The following is a 14,774-nucleotide window of genomic DNA, read 5'->3' on the forward strand; positions in this document are numbered from 1 at the left end:
TGTCTACTTTCATCACATGCATTAGTGGGAACACTTTGGCCTACTGAAAACGCAGGCGATTTTGAACTGCAAATATGGCAGACTGACTGTTGAACCAGTGTGGTTAACATCCTCCACTAGATGTCCCTAAAAGCTTATTTAGGCCACATTACACAGAAGTGAACTAAATCAAAATGGAGGGGGGAGATCCCACTGGGTGACGACACATCCCCTCATTCAAGTAATACATTGATAAAGGAGGTTTATTAAAGGAGACTAAACCGCCAGTGTAAGAACATTTTAATAATAAATGTAAAGCATAATTATAGCACTTAATTTTTATTTATATGATGTATTTGATAACACATCTTGACAAGCAAAAATAATAGGACAACACAAAGTATGTTTGGTATTTTTCGAAACATATTTATTTCAGATTTCCTCTTTAATCACATTACAGCTTCACCATCATCTTTTCTTCTTAACTGTTAAATCTCAAACACCAATATAACATGGCAACACCCAGTATGGGAACATCTACGGCAATGCTTGTGGGGGTGACACAGACACAAATACTGTCAATTCATAACTTCCGCCCTCCAAGTGGGACACATTTGTAAAAGGAACAAACTAAGATTCACACACAGACTGCTACAGACACGACTGTCGTCTTGTAGAGTTTGGAGGAGAGGAAGAGGGGGTGCTAGTGAGGGGTTCACTATGGCTTGAGCTATGAAGTGAGGGTGTGTAAAAGAAGGAATGGTCGTCCCAATGTGGCCTCTTCTCTAAGACGGAGGTGGGGATCCAGGCAGACGCTTACTCCTTGGAATGCATGAACAACAGCAGGTCGGCAACACGGGTGCTGTAGCCATACTCGTTGTCATACCTGCGACAGAGAGCAATAGATTAGCATTCGTTTTTATAACACAGTAGGAATATTATAACTGATACCATGGTAACAGGAGCGCTAAACATACTAATACAATGCAAGGTGACTCACCAGGAGATGAGTTTGACAAAGTTGTCATTAAGGGAAATTCCAGCACCAGCATCAAAGATGGAAGAGTGGGTGTCACCGACAAAGTCAGAGGAGACGACCTTCAAAGCACAAAGACACATACAGAAACACATAAGCATTGCATGGGGGGCCATCGAAAACTTCAAAGCCTCATTCAAGACCTTCTTAGGCCTCAAGTATGCTTCTGTGGACAAGCCTTTGCACAATCTAGACCAGGACGTGCGCATCGTGTCCCCAAAGCTTACTAGTTTGACTGTTGCGGATACGTCTCTCAGTAAACTAGGTAAATCGCAATGATACAAACAATATCTTTACGTCGTGTGAATCAACAACAAAGACTACTATTTTTTATAGGTCTTTAGTTGTCTCTGCCCCTCCACAACCGTTTACTTGTCCTTGACCTAAAAATACGATTGGTGGCGATCTAATCAGCTATGATTATGAGGCATTATTTCCTGAGGCATTGAATAAACAAACCTCTTATTTTATCTGCAGGTTCCCAGTAACAGGAAACAGACTATATCCATACTAATGAAAATCTACACTGTAAATGACTTTGGACAAAAGCCTCTGCTAAAAGAATAAAAGGCGTAAATGGATTTCATTTTCTCTTGAAAAAAAGTTTGTAAATATGGACTGTCCTGATGACGAAATGTAACAAATCCGCACCGTTCGCATATAACTATACTTTCTGCTTTAGACCTCCTCCCAAACTTACGGAGTCCTCTGTGTATCCCAGGATTCCCTTCATGGGTCCGTCCGCGGCCTTCTTCACAGCCGCTTTGATGTCTGCGTAGCTGGCTGGCCGTGTGAGGCGGCAGGTGAGGTCCACCACAGACACGTCGGCCACAGGAACACGGAAGGCCATGCCAGTCAGCTTCCTGCATTGGTGACAGATAAAGAGGAAGCTGTTAGTCTCCGTTTCACTTCCCAAAAACAGAGAGGTGAGACTCCCAAGGCCAAAAGAAATTATGCCTTCCAAGCCTGGAAGGCCACATTTTTTAAAGGACGTCAAAAACTCTTGATACGTTTTATTTTTTATAAAGAAGCTCTACACTAGGCCATAATGGGATGGCAATGGGATGGAAGGATGTCTCGGAGCGAAGGAGTGCTCTGTTGGCGCATACTGACCCGTTGAGGTCGGGGATGACCTTGCCAACAGCCTTGGCGGCTCCAGTGGAAGCAGGGATGATGTTCTGGTGAGCACCACGTCCATCACGCCAGGCCTTTGCAGAGGGGCCGTCCACGGTCTTCTGGGTGGCAGTGTAGGCATGGACTGTGGTCTGACAGAGAAAATATAGAGACACAGATGTAAAACTAACAAAAGCACCTAGACCAACTCATCAAGTAATCTGTCCACATTTGTGAAGATGCACAAGCTGAATACACACATAAAGCAACTTAAACATATCCATACAAATATGGGCACATTTTTGCAGACATAAACAGATATCTACACAGACTATCACTTACCATGAGAGCCTCATCGATGCCGAAGTTGTCATTGATGACCTTGGCCAAAGGTGCTAGGCAGTTGGTAGTGCAAGATGCATTGCTGTGGATAAAAACCCAATCATGGTTATGGGCCCGCTCATGATATACATATCTTATTGAGGAACTAGGTAAATAGATTAATAATATAATAGTATATAATAAGATATATAATAATTATCATTTATTTGCATTGTGCAATAGGATGTATGGCGGCATGCTAACCTGACAATGGTCATGCTGGAGGGGTCATATTTGTCCTCGTTGACTCCCATCACAAACATGGGGGCATCGGGGGAGGGGGCAGACACGACCACACGCTTGGCACCTCCCTGCAGATGAGACTGTAGAGGAACCACAGAAAAAGGGAAAAGAACTCAGTTCATGTGCTACAGGATACATACACATGGTAACAAACAACTGCAGGATTCATAGTGGTTCACAAAATGAGCTCATCAACAGTTGCATGGCAACAACAGATCCATTATATGTGTCATAATGTAGAAATACATCTAGATATTAGAGATGCACGATTGCAATTTTCTTGGCCGATTCCGATTTCTGATTGTTTCTCAGTCTGATCTGCCGATTAGCTTTCCTTTTAAGAACTATAGTTACATTTTTATAAAAAAAAAATAATGGAAAACTTCAATTATATGTTCTGGTCAACAGCCAATCGATCGGTACATCTTTACTAGATACACAATACTTTTTTATAACTCAATATCACACTCACAAAGGTCTGAAGACAACAAGTCAAAGATGGCATGAGCATTATCGACCCCATCAAACACACTGGTATTATTTCCTCTTATTGATATAAATCCACACAGTGAGTAAGGGTGCATATTAATTCTGTTTTTTTAAGCAGTATTTTGGGATTCTGGTGGAAAACTAGCAAAGTTAGTGCTATCTAAAAAGCATGCAAAAACCTTGCAAACCAACAGCCCAGTTGGCACATGCTAACTAGCCTCTTTTGGCGATATTGTTGACGATGTCGTCTTGTGAAGGCTTTTCTTTCATTTTCACGGTGTGTTCAGGTCCAGACCACAGAACTACACAGTTCATAGCCTGCTAGTAGGAACAACAGGTCTGTACATCTGCACTTTACATGGCCATTTACAATCCACAATAAACATGCTCCAGCCTGCATGGAGATAACCAATCAAAATTCCTAGTACCTGTGTACATGGCGAAATAAAGACATTTAATTTAAATGAATTTTAAGATCAATAGTAGCTCCTTATTAAAACATACTTCAAAAAAGTGGCAAATTGTAATAGTGTTATAATAGGTGTATTTTACTTACAGAGGCTTTATCGATGCTGAGGAAGACACCGGTGGACTCCACCACGTACAGGGCACCAGAATCGCCCCATGGGATCTCAGCTGGCTTCATACTGGATGGGAGGAGGAGAACATGTGAGCAGATCAAGTGTAATTACTTAATAAGAAGCTAAATGACCCGCTAAAGGTTAATTACAAAACAAGTGAGAACTTCAGGGTTTCTCGCTCCCTCTCTCTCCTTCTCTCTCCCTTCCAGTCTACGATGCCAATATTTTGGAATTTATACCAGTACACAAGGCTTTTTTAGAGACAGAGCGTTATACGTCATGTTCAGTTGTACACACCCAGAAACAAACTTAAGACCAGGCTACTCACCACTGGAAAACAGCGATTTCATGTCCATCAACAATCAGCTTGCCACCCTCGTGGCACACCTCGCCCTTGTAACGGCCGTGGGTGGAATCATACTTGAACATGTAGACCTGTGGACCAGGAAAGAAAACAAACAAAAACAAACACATTACAAAAACAGCTCATGCAAACGTCTTTTTTAATTTAGCCATGACAAAACAAATTTCTTTTCATGCTTTCTGTCCACAGAACTGAACTGCAGTGCTTGTGTTAATCAAGTGCACTATAACTTAATTTTAAACACACTGTTCCCTTCTCCTTGTATGTCCTGTTGCACTTTGTGTGGGCTGCACAGCAGGAGTGCCCAGCTGCAGCGTCTGCTGACGTAAACGGGACGGTATTTGCCTTTTAATGAAGAGCAATGTCTGAGTGTTTCCTGGAGCTCACCATGTACTGCAGGTCGATGAAGGGGTCGTTGATGGCTGTGACTTTGATGCCCTTCTCCAGGCAGGCCCTCAGGACCAGACGGCCGATACGGCCAAATCTGCGCACAATCAAAGAGAAGACGACATTTACACAATGTTTCATTATGGCCAAAGCTAGGCACAATCACAGAGAAGACGACATTTACTCTGTTTTCTTTTGCCATTACCAAGGGGTGGCTTACTGTGACCACAATAGCAAGTGTATACAAAGTAAGAAACTGCATTATACTCTTTGTGTACTACAAGCCTTCAATTGCTTAGTAGTCTATGATTACTATTTCTTTGTACCACAATATGTGAGCCAAAGATGGCAAAATGATGATATTTTCATTACAGTTTTTTATATTTTCAGTACAGTTTGTAATCTACTTTGCTTGTGGAAATTTCCAGAGGTTCCCAAAGGTGATGTGGACAGGCACATACAATATGAATGTTCAGCATTGGCAATCAACTGAACCAAACTTGGACATAACAGTCTTGCATAAAAGTCTTGCTAACCCTCAGCTAAAATCAGAATAGCGGCTGTGGAAGAACTACAGTGGCAGTTGGCTTGAAAGCTGAAAATGCCAATGTTCAAAATATTACACAGTATAAACTCTGAACGTTCTTATAATCTCTACTAAGGAACACTGTTTACATTAGGAAAGAGAGCTCTGGCTGCAGACTGCATAGCTGCATGTGAGACTATGCTATCAGTAAGGCTACGCAAAGATAAGGGTCGTTAACTTTCAATAAATGTTAAAGGAATCTGATGTATCTTTCAGTTATGCCAATGTCATAGCAACAGCCCAGGCATACAAATATACTGTATGTATGTATGTATGTATGTATGTATGTATGTATGTATGTATGTATGTATGTATGTATATGTCCATCCATCCAGGGGTGTTTTTTTCCATACTAGTCTAATTATGATTCTTCATGGGCCATATTGTGCGATTGCAGTATGCAAGCACGTGCTTAACGGCACATCTGTGTACGTGCAGGTTTCCCACACACACACAAGCTCTCCTGGTGGGCTTACTGCTCATCCCACTTCGTGTAATCTTGTTGTAATAATCACTCAGGAGTTAACTGCTTTTTCACTCCTCTCCTTCTACCTCTGCCTCACACTAGTCCAGAGACACAAGCCTCTTCATTTCACCCTGTTACGCCTCCGTTAGCCTCTTTATTTCATCATGTTCTGCCTCCTGTAGCCTCTTCATTTCACCGGCTTCTGCCTCCTCTTTCTTACACCTCCTTTTGTGCAAGGGGTGTAGTGAATATGGTAAGGTTATGTATTCAATTCACTGGAAGGTCGACTGGCTATAAAGATAACGCTACTGTTCGACATGCCCAGCAGGGGTCACTGCTGAGAACCGGTCCTCCCTACACCAACACGCACACCTATTCCAACTGCTGTAATGTAATCGTGGACACATGATGCTGTGCGCTGGTGTGAGGTAGGGTTTATCCCCGTGTTTCCATGTCATGTTTAACTGTATCACAGCGTGGTGTTCACTCTATCATGAGGTGTGGACCCCGTGTGCTATACCACATGTAGGCTAATAGCTAGTGTGAAGTAGGGTTTATCTCTGAGTTTCCATGACATGTTCCATGTTCCATGACATGTTAATGTCTTTTGTCTGGACCCCAGGAAGAATAGTCTCCACTACGGTGTAGACTAATGGGGATCTTAAATAAACGAACTAACTAACTCATGTTTAACTGTATCACAGCGTGGTGTTCACTCTATCATGAGGTGTGGACCCCTGTGTGCTATGCCACAGGTAGGCTAACAGCTAGAAGGCTTTTAATCCCATCGTGCAGGGAGCGTGCAGGTGCATGCAGCTTACCCGTTGATTCCAACGCAGAGGTCTGACATTATTGTGGTTTAGTGGGTGGTGGTTCTGGTGGCCCTGTGAGTGAAAGAGAGGAGGACAGAGTTAAGATTCAGCTTTCAAACATGATTGCTCTTCTCACTCAGGTCACCTAAGACTTGTTTTCAGGCTGTCCCTTTGCAAAGACAGCCAACACCAGGCAGGGAGTGCAGCCCCTTGTTGGTGCTCGGTTGTTTTTTTTGTTGTTGAGAGTAGCAACAGCTATTGTGGTAGAATCAGCAACATCTAGGGTTTTTACTGACATAGATCATTTAGCTGCACTGGGAAGTTAAGAAAAGTATTACAAAATTACAAATATTAGCAGGCTATAATCATTTTGCACCCAAAGCTATTACTTAACACATTATCTGTCATTTCACACAGAACTGAATACGAATGATTTGGTATTTTACAGCATCAGCATGAAGGTAGAGTGGAGTTCTCCGCCCCATTTTCTGAGTGGAAGTTTAAGAGGTGTGTCTCTAGCACAGCCCATGGCTTCAGCCGTTTCATATTGTTCTAAGGGGCCTATTTAAAATGCTGTGCGGGGAGTTTACAAGATTCAGGGAACCCATGCCAGGCCTTTTTTGTTCACTTGGCAGGAGCTCAACGGTCCATTGTGCGCCGTCCTGGGGAACGGAATAACTAGCAAACCACAAAGCACACAGCCTGCTGGAACCTGCTTGACAAAACACTCCCGCCCATCCATATCCCCTCCACACAACTGCCCTGGCTTTTACATAAGCTGTGGTGCTGGGATCTAGGTATTCCAGTGGTATTTTCTTTTTCTCGAAAAAGACAGATCCACTTTTATCAGTTCAATTCCAAGGTATGCTAGGCCACAAGTTCCTAGGGTTTTGCGTCATTTTGGTTCATTTGGGGGGGGGGGGGTGGGGTGGCAGTGAGCATACAAGATTGAAAGTATGAAATGAAAAAAAAAAAGGCTGGCAAGCATGATAGTGCACGCAAGGTCAACGTCATGGCCATGACTGAAGATATGCGGTACATGTAGAAACATGGTTGGAAAGTACAGGGAAGAGAAAAGATATGTGGCTAAGCAATCAACATACTAAATTGCAAGACAGACTAGATGTAACCCAAATATTTAACTTGAGTGTCCTTATAAGGAGCTGCCAAGAGATAGAGAAGAGCAGAGGAAGGGGGAAGGATCGTAAGCAAGGACACAGGAAGCTGAGGTCTCAGTTTGTGAGAAAGAGAGAGAAAGTGCTTCCTGCTATGGGCCATGAACTGGAACACATATCTTTTGATACAGTATGAAAAAAATAACTGCTTGCAGGATAACTCTGGGAGATAACTCTTGTGTTGTTGGTCTGCCAAATTGGTAGCCATTTCTGAAAAAATAAGCCCTCTAGCAGCGTCGAAGCAGCCCGCTTGAGAAAATTATCAAGTCTAAAGTGACACAACTTCTTGCACTTGTTGTGTCACTTCTAATGAAAAACACTACTTGGTTCTTTAGCACAACCTTTAAAAAGGCTGATGAACCACTCGGGTTGGTAATAGAAAATAAAAATGGACCCTACAACTTCATGTCAACCTATTGCCCTTGCACAAGCCCATTAGCAAGGCAAGTTCATTTTGAACGTAATTGATTTGTCCTGACTTGTACTGACATATACTGTTTTTTTGGATATGTGTGCAGGGTGGAATGAGGTCTAATCGAAGTGGCAGAAAGGGACACCTTTAAAATCCATTCCAATTTCCCATTAACCCATAAGCCAGACAAGCCAAAAGTCAACTAATAACACTGGCATATTCTGAGCTTTTTCCTCCCTGTTTTACTGCAGTGCCACGATCCTCAGTGTAAAACACATAACACAAGTCCCTTCACAAACGATTGCAGCAATTCACTTCACCATCCAACACATTTGCCATGTAACACAGCCTGCACTGAAGTGGAGTACAAGAGGTGCTTAGAGAGCTGTCTTATCAAACCTCGGGGTGAAAATGAGCTCTATATGTCTCCACTTCACACGACTGAGCTGGCCTCTGTCTCAGACTGAGGCTCACAGCTACCAGTCACCGCTACCCAATTTACCCCCCTGCTCAGAGGACCAGCGGGCGATCCATGTGCCGATGGAAAGAGCACACTCAGCGTTAGCACTGAGGTGAACACCAGCCTCAGGCTCAGTGTACTCCAGACCAATCGAACGGCAACACTTCATCCACCATTCTCTTACTAATGGATATGGCTTTTCTGTCTGATTGCCTGTCTAGCACCCAGCAAACTGGATAGAAACCTTACATGACGACCATTGCATCATGACACTGTTCGCAACAGGAGGCATGGCAATCCATTCTTGATTAAAATAAAATCGTCACAAATTCATGCCGTACACTGGATCCGTATGGGGCCGAGTACGTTCTGAGGTCCACCCAGGACATATGATGTCTTCCACACACAAAAGGTCCAAAAGGCCCGGGAATTATAGCAGGGGTAGTTTGGAACCAAACTGAGCCTCAGAAAGGACATACAGGATTGCCCTTGCATCTGGCCGTGAGGAAGACATCCTGATAATCTCCTAATCTGTGTGTGTGTGTGTGTGTGTGTGTGTGTGTGTGTGTGCATGTGTGTGCCTGAACATGCACCTCGGTGGAAGCTCCACCACACTGTGAAGTACCTAACCAGTTTGGATAATCCTAATCTCTCTAGCAACGATTGCAAGGTCTTTTTAAAGAGCCCCAATATCCTGAGCGCATGGATTGACCGACTGCCCTAGATGAACCCGGCTCAGTGACTCTAGCTCAAAGTCAACACGAGGTCCATACTGAACGGCATCTGCAGGTCCCTATCTTTGGATAAGAGTACCTTCTAGCAATGCCTTACAGTAGAACTGTAAGGTCTTAAAGTCATTAGAATAGATTAGATAAGAATAGATAAGAAAGATAAGAATTTAGCTTCACATGTAGAGTAGCAAAAGTCATAATCAATTCTAATGTAGCATAGCTTTCCCTGCACAATATAGCTGTAATTATACTTAACTACTCATTGCTAGTTCACAGAGGCCATACTGTGTGATAGACTGTTTAAAAGAAGTCAAATAGTGTCATCTGCTATGTGAGTTTATTCTTCTTAAAGTGTTCATCCACACTTCACAACTCTGGCTTTACAGTCCTACAGGTCTCCACTCTGTGAGGGCATCTCTTTGTTTGTATGTATGCAACACTGTTGAAACATTACACTGCCCTCTTGTTCTGCGCTTTGGTGAAAATAGGCGGGCTGACCAGTGAAATTCTTTGTTGTGGGCAGACCAAACAATTGGTACAGCGCCGAAGTGAAAATCTGGCATAATATTGGCAACGGCAGAACAAGGGAGCAACAAGGGAGCAACTTAACTCTATCAGCACGCCAGACGCCACACGTGTATGAATTTGTTGGAAACTCATGCCCTTTATTCCTGGTTCCATATGTCATATGTCTTACTGCCTCCAATTCTGCATCTATTTCCACAAACTCATTACGCTTGTTTGAATTACTCACAAAGACGTTAATTGCAAAGTTGCGATCATTAGCCATTCCTTCAGCCCTTTCCACACCTCTGTGCCATAGCTGAATAAGTCGCGCCATGTTTATAGACTTGAAGGGAAACACGTATCTCAATGGGCAGTAGTGTCCCACAATTATGGCTCTGACATGACTGGATTTAAAAAACTTCTTGTCTCTACATATCTGAAAAGATATCCTCCCAGTCCCAGACATCAATATAATAGATTCAAAGTGATTTTTCCTTAATTTGGAGGCTAATATAGATCTTTAAAAAGTATTATCATATCATATTATGGCAGATCTGAATAGTCCTGACTAGAACTAGAAATAGCCTAGAACATACATCATGTATGGCTACCTGACAGAGACAGAAGTTTAGAAGTAACAGTAGTGAAATTATGCTGAAAATAGCCTGGGGGTTGTAAATGAAAAGACACACGTCTCCAGCAACATGATGGTGACTCTTATTAGTCTGAAACGTGATCCCAGCCAACCACTGCATCGCTCCAAATTCAAACCATTCACTCCCAAACCCCCAGCCGACCAATCATGCGCTAACCACGTGCTACGTGGCACCACTGCATAATTAGCACCATGCCGTGTTTATTAAGTACTGTACTAAACATATTTGTTAATCATTGTTCTACTCCAACTTTGCATATTCTACAGTCCATGTCATTTCCAGAAAACGTCTCTTTTTATGTTTTCAGTTTGTCCCCAGACATGCCTCACCCCCCTCCTTCCCCCTAGCAAACAGCCAGACAAAAGCCTGCAGCTGCTCCAACCCACTTTTTGCCCCTGTCTTTCCCTCTGTGAAACAGAACTGCAGAAAAGTGGGGTGCCCGGATTAACTGGGTCAGTCCCCCGGGGGCTTCACAGATGACTACTGGACCAGAAACCAAACAAAAGGACAAAAATACAGACAGACAGGACAGCCAAATGTTCACTTGAGCCTCTTTCATTGCATAAATCTTCATTTAAAGCTTTTAGGGAATGACAGTAGCTGGTTGAATTTTGTTTAATTTACCGTAAGGCCTGCTGATGGCCTAGCGTGTGATATAGGTATATTATATCATGTATGTTAGTGTGTGTGTGAGGGTGTGTGTATGTGTGTGTGTGTGTCCATGTGCGCATCGTTGTGAGTCACAGCGCTACAGGATACCACGCATGTCTGCAGAAGAACGACGCCATTTTGAGGAAGTGCTGTGTCACGCAGAGCCATTTACAAAGGAGGGTCATCTGACCAGGACAAAACAAACCAAAAAACAAAAAAAAATCTAGGCAGACAGCAGATAGAATAGAAATACAAACAAGCATGCAGGCAGACAGGCAGAGTGTTAAATAGATAAATACAATAGAAGTACCATAATGGCGTGATATAAAGTAGAGCATATTAGAATATTAAAATAAAACATAATTCACAGAAAATACAATTCTTGTTTATTTATAGGAAATAGAGATGATAAAGAGACAGAGAGAGAGACAGAGAGAGGGAGAAAGACAGAGAGAGAGAGAGGTGAGGCAGCCAACCACCTACCACCCTGACTCATTGACACTTCCTACATTCCTCTCTTCGAGCACAGACCAGTACTTTTCCACACCCGCGTCTGACAGCCTGAAGCCTGGAGGCGAGGCAACCCACCCATGGCCTCATGCTCATGCTAATCATGGTGGCAGCTACAGGTGCCGTCACAGCCACACCCTTGATTTAAAGGTACACTCTTTAGGTTTGGTCTGCAGCTACTGAGGTGATCACACATGATTTAAAGGGACACTCTTTAGGTTTGGTCTGCAGCAACTGAGGTGACCACCCTTGATTTGAAGGACCACTCTTTAGGTTTGGTTTGCAGCCACACCCTTGATTTAAAGGGACACTCTTTAGGTTTGGTCTGCAGCTACTGAGGTGATCACACATGATTTAAAGGAACACTCTTTAGGTTTGGTCTGCAGCTACTGAGGTGATCACACATGATTTAAAGGAACACTCTTTAGGTTTGGTCTGCAGCTACTGAGGTGATCACCCTTGATTAAAAGGACCACTCTTTAGGTTTGGTTTGCAGCCACACCCTTGATTTAAAGGGACACTCTTTAGGTTTGGTCTGCAGCTACTGAGGTGATCACCCTTGATTTAAAGGTACACTCTTAAGGTTTGGTCTGCAGCTACAGGTGCTGTCACAGCCACACCCTTGATTTAAAGGTACACTCTTAAGGTTTGGTCTGCAGCTACTGAGGTGATCACCCTTGATTTAAAGGGACACTCTTTAGGTTTGATCTGCAGCTCCTGAGGTGATCTACTTACTATAATACTACACTATAAACTGATTGCTGTGTTTAGTGTATGAGGCAAGACAGGATAGAACACTATAGCTTCACTGGGGCATGTGCAGGTATGGGCGATACAGACATAAGCACATTAGAAAATAACACGCAAGGAAATACTTTTGTCCAGAGTTTGGAAAAAACGGACATTTCTACCTCCTAATGAAGTTTCTCTAAAACTGATGATGATACAAAGATTAGATCATAGATATACAGTAATATTGATATTAATTATAGCTATAGATTATTTGATAGAACAATATCAAATGCTGCTTACACGTCATATATACGTATATAGTTTATATAAAGGTAAGGCTACTGCCATTCCAAATGCACTCTTACGGAACTGAGGCCCACCCTATGATGAATACTGCAGTGTTCATTAACCATCAGATGTAATCGAAGGAAAAAGTTCCTATCATATAACATAACATCACAACCACTGACATTTAACGCCAAGCAACTGACAATCTCACAGAACTGTTTCTTCTGCTGTAAAAATAGCTGGGCATCTTTACTAAAAGGGTTGCGGTTCTTCTGTACATCTATAAAGTACACTGTGATACCCTACACTAATGTATTCTGGGTCTGACTGTGAAAACCAGACCACAGCCCACTGAAGCCTGAGGAGGGCCAAGCAGAGCGAGAGAGGTGTGGCCTGTGTCCATCATGTGATCTTCCTGCAGTGCACACTGCTGTGTCACACTGCAGGTAACTGCCACTTAACTATGAGGCAATGGCCTGTTTGGGTATAACAAATAAAACGCCATACAAGAAAAATGGGGATGATATCTACTAAGAAAAACGGAGTTGGTCTTTAATGTCCATTTTACATAGATGCGTTTGACTTCTATTGATTTTCATAAAACGCAGGTCTTTGCCTTCTTGGGTGCCTCTTACATTCTAAAGGGGTGTCATTGATGAACGTTAGAATTCTACAGGTGGGTCGTGCATCAGAGATGTTCGAATACTGACGCCTGCAGCCCCCCACCCCCCACCCCACTGGCTTCATTATGGCGAGCTAAGGCAGGAAGCTGATAGCATGATGTAAGAATGTGACAGCTCAGTAACTACAGGAAGAGGGCGGAACGCTGTCAGATTGCGGAAAAGAAGGAAAGAGAGAATATGCTATGGATGAGCTACGCAAAATCAAATCGAAAAAGTCAAATCGAACAAAAAAGTTAAATCGAAAAACTAATTTGGGTACATCAGCTACAAATGCGCATCCATGGAAGCTAGGTTACGTGATGCTGAGCACGTAGACGTATTTTTTTAAGCCCATGGGCAGCTGGCTAATAGCTTCCTAAAGCCGAGCTGTAGTGGCCTAAAAATATTTCGGCAAAATATAAATAGCTCTACTTAATTCAGCAAAAAATGCATTCAAAGCCTCGGACAAGTATCGCAATGCAGCATCTTTGAAGGTCTAGTTGCATGACCTTGTTCGTTTGATACGACCTTCAGCTAAAACAAGATGTCACATGATGGATAAGGTTACATTTCCATCTTTTCAATCCCGAAGCAGGCCCTACTTGTTGCGTTTTGTGTCAGCCAGTACAGTTTAACTACACAATATAGTACAACCACATTAATTAGTGGATCATCGTGGCGAGGTAGCCTACATATCAGATGAGTCGATATAACTATTTAATTGGATTGTGTATATCTGCATACATTATATTTGCAAATAGCAAACGACATTCACTACGTTTACACAAGCTAGATGGAGCACATATTCGCGAATCTTACTTTGATCCTGTATTCGGTTATCTACCTAGACAGCATTTCCACGAATGTGACGCAATTTCGGAATTCATAAGGTGTACATCGCCTAGCACGTAGCGAATTTGCTCACTTGTAGAATCGCATGCGCATTCGTATATTTCCATTCATTCATTCATTCATTCATTCATTCATTTGTATTTACGCCTGTAACACTAGTATGTAGTACATCACTCGCTATTTCAACGTCAGTGTTAAATCATTTCCAACCAAGCTCCTAAAGGCATCACGAGATGCATCCTAAACGGTACCTTCTTCCGCAACATTTAGCTAGCTTCACCATTGAGCTAAGGAAATATCAAGTTACAAAGTGTCCAATGCCATCCGTTTAATTCATTATGAGCACCTTCATCATGTAGATTTGACACAGAATTTCGAAATGACCGCTACTTTACAATGGAGGTAGTCGGTGGTTAAAGAACAAGTCACAGGAAACCACTTACATAACATCTTTACTGTAACAAGGCCGACAGAGGGGCGCATCCCTTCCTATTTTATTCACTCGCATCCGTCTCTTTATGGAGTAAACGATAGCAAAACTTTTAAATAGTAATCTAGAGTTTGAAATAATCAGTTGCCTGACACAAATTCAATGATATTCAAAGGACTTGTTTCACTCACCTTATGACAAGATGCTGCAGTGTCTGCTACGCTTTCGTGCAACGCCTCCCGTTTTTATACCGGACACGTGCACCCGCTCA

The 14,774-nt window shown here is 42.7% G+C and overlaps 1 protein-coding gene across 1 annotated transcript; it reads right to left on the reverse strand.

Annotated features, from left to right (window-relative positions):
- Positions 1-415: 415 nt before the first annotated feature.
- On the reverse strand, positions 416-14,739 carry gapdhs (glyceraldehyde-3-phosphate dehydrogenase, spermatogenic). The gene is made up of 11 exons (XM_080857286.1): positions 14,695-14,739; positions 6,447-6,509; positions 4,574-4,670; positions 4,151-4,257; positions 3,798-3,888; positions 2,714-2,832; positions 2,471-2,552; positions 2,129-2,280; positions 1,716-1,878; positions 980-1,077; positions 416-865 (listed from the first exon to the last, which is right to left on the reverse strand). The coding sequence occupies exons 2-11, from the start codon at positions 6,473-6,475 to the stop codon at positions 796-798; spliced, it is 1,008 nt and encodes a 335-aa protein (XP_080713412.1). The 5' UTR covers positions 6,476-6,509; positions 14,695-14,739; the 3' UTR covers positions 416-795.
- Between the last annotated feature and the right edge of the window lie 35 nt (positions 14,740-14,774).

Source organism: Sprattus sprattus (genome assembly GCF_963457725.1).
Source record: "Sprattus sprattus genome assembly, chromosome: 19".
Taxonomy (NCBI): Eukaryota; Metazoa; Chordata; class Actinopteri; order Clupeiformes; family Clupeidae; genus Sprattus; species Sprattus sprattus.